This window comes from Eurypyga helias, unplaced genomic scaffold, assembly GCF_000690775.1.
Source record: "Eurypyga helias isolate BGI_N326 unplaced genomic scaffold, ASM69077v1 scaffold6005, whole genome shotgun sequence".
In the NCBI taxonomy this organism is placed as follows: Eukaryota; Metazoa; Chordata; class Aves; order Eurypygiformes; family Eurypygidae; genus Eurypyga; species Eurypyga helias.
Genome location: NW_010250667.1, coordinates 3315 through 4501, shown reverse-complemented (window position 1 = coordinate 4501; position 1187 = coordinate 3315). Strand labels below are relative to the sequence as shown.

Here is a 1187-nt window from a genome sequence, read left to right as displayed (position 1 = left end):
GTGAGCACCAGGCTCACGTGAGAGGCAATGCATACAGCTAACAGTGCAAGTACGATCGCAGAAAGGGTCCTGCCCAGTTTCCCAGCCTGGGGCGTGTTGAGCAGGCCACTCCTGGAAAAGCCACTAAAACTTCCAGTCGCCATCCCCTAGTGCAGGACAGAGGCCACGTTTACCCCAGACAGAGCAAGGGGACAGGAGGGTGATGTTGTAGGAAGAGGCTGCTGAGAGGATCTTCCAAGTCCAAGTTGCCCACCTGCAGCCCAGAAGCACACAGCAAGTACCAGCCGGTGGCCGGCCAGCTGCACGGTGTTAGGAGCTCTCTGCAGAGCTGAACGGGATGAACTTGGCATGCTTGGTTGGGGATGCTGGCATCTGTCCATCTGCCTCCTCGCTCAGCTTGAAGAACATCTCCTGCTCACGCTTCTTCTGGTTCAGCTCGTCCTCCAGGGCCTTAAGCAGAGGGAACACATTCAAGAGCTGCATGTGAGACTGTACTGGAGCTACGGACACTGTCCCCTCCAACCAGCCAAGCAGGACATCCTGCTCACGCCAAGGAGGCCCTACCTTCTTCCGTGGCCTCAGCTTGTCTCGCCACTCCTTCATGTGCTGGTTGTGGTTCTCATCCAGGGACTTCAGCTTCTGGGTTTCGTGCTCAATCAAGAGGTGACACTTTTCATTCTAAACACAGATCACAAACCAGAACACACATTAAGCAGCTGGTACTGTAAACCCAGTGGTCAAACAGGACTTGCATCAGCCAGAGGCATTCAGAGCTCTGAGCACCAGGGCACATTTAAACACAGCCACAAAAACCCTCAAGGTAGAGCAAGGGGACATCAGGTCTACCTCACTGGCAGTTAACATGCAGACACTTTTTACAACATGCTCCCTGCACCGGAGCAGAAAAGCCAGAGGCATTCAGAGCTCTGAGCACCAGGGCACATTTAAACACAGCCACAAAAACCCTCAAGGTAGAGCAAGGGGACATCAGGTCTACCTCACTGACAACACGCAGCCACTTTTTACAACATGCTCCCTGCACTGGAGCAGAAACAGCACGCAGGCAACTCAGACCAAGCCATGAGGAATAGGTACCTGCAGATGCTGCAGCTCATTCGTGTTGCTCTCACACTGGGCCTGCATGTCCTTCATCTGCGTCTCATGCTTCTGCTGCTGGTGCAGCCGCT

The 1187-nt window shown here is 54.2% G+C and overlaps 1 protein-coding gene across 1 annotated transcript in view; it reads right to left on the bottom strand.

Annotated features, from left to right (window-relative positions):
* Window positions 1–309: 309 nt before the first annotated feature.
* LOC104509706 (serine/threonine-protein kinase 10) overlaps window positions 310–1187 on the bottom strand; it is a gene marked incomplete at its 5' end in the record, with an annotated part of 3258 nt that continues 2380 nt past the window's right edge. The window contains 3 exons of the mRNA XM_010151741.1: window positions 310–450; window positions 565–678; window positions 1096–1187. The exon at window positions 1096–1187 is cut by the window's right edge and continues 29 nt beyond it. Coding sequence (XP_010150043.1) covers window positions 310–450; window positions 565–678; window positions 1096–1187 — 347 coding nt within the window. The remainder of the gene's footprint in view (window positions 451–564; window positions 679–1095) is intronic.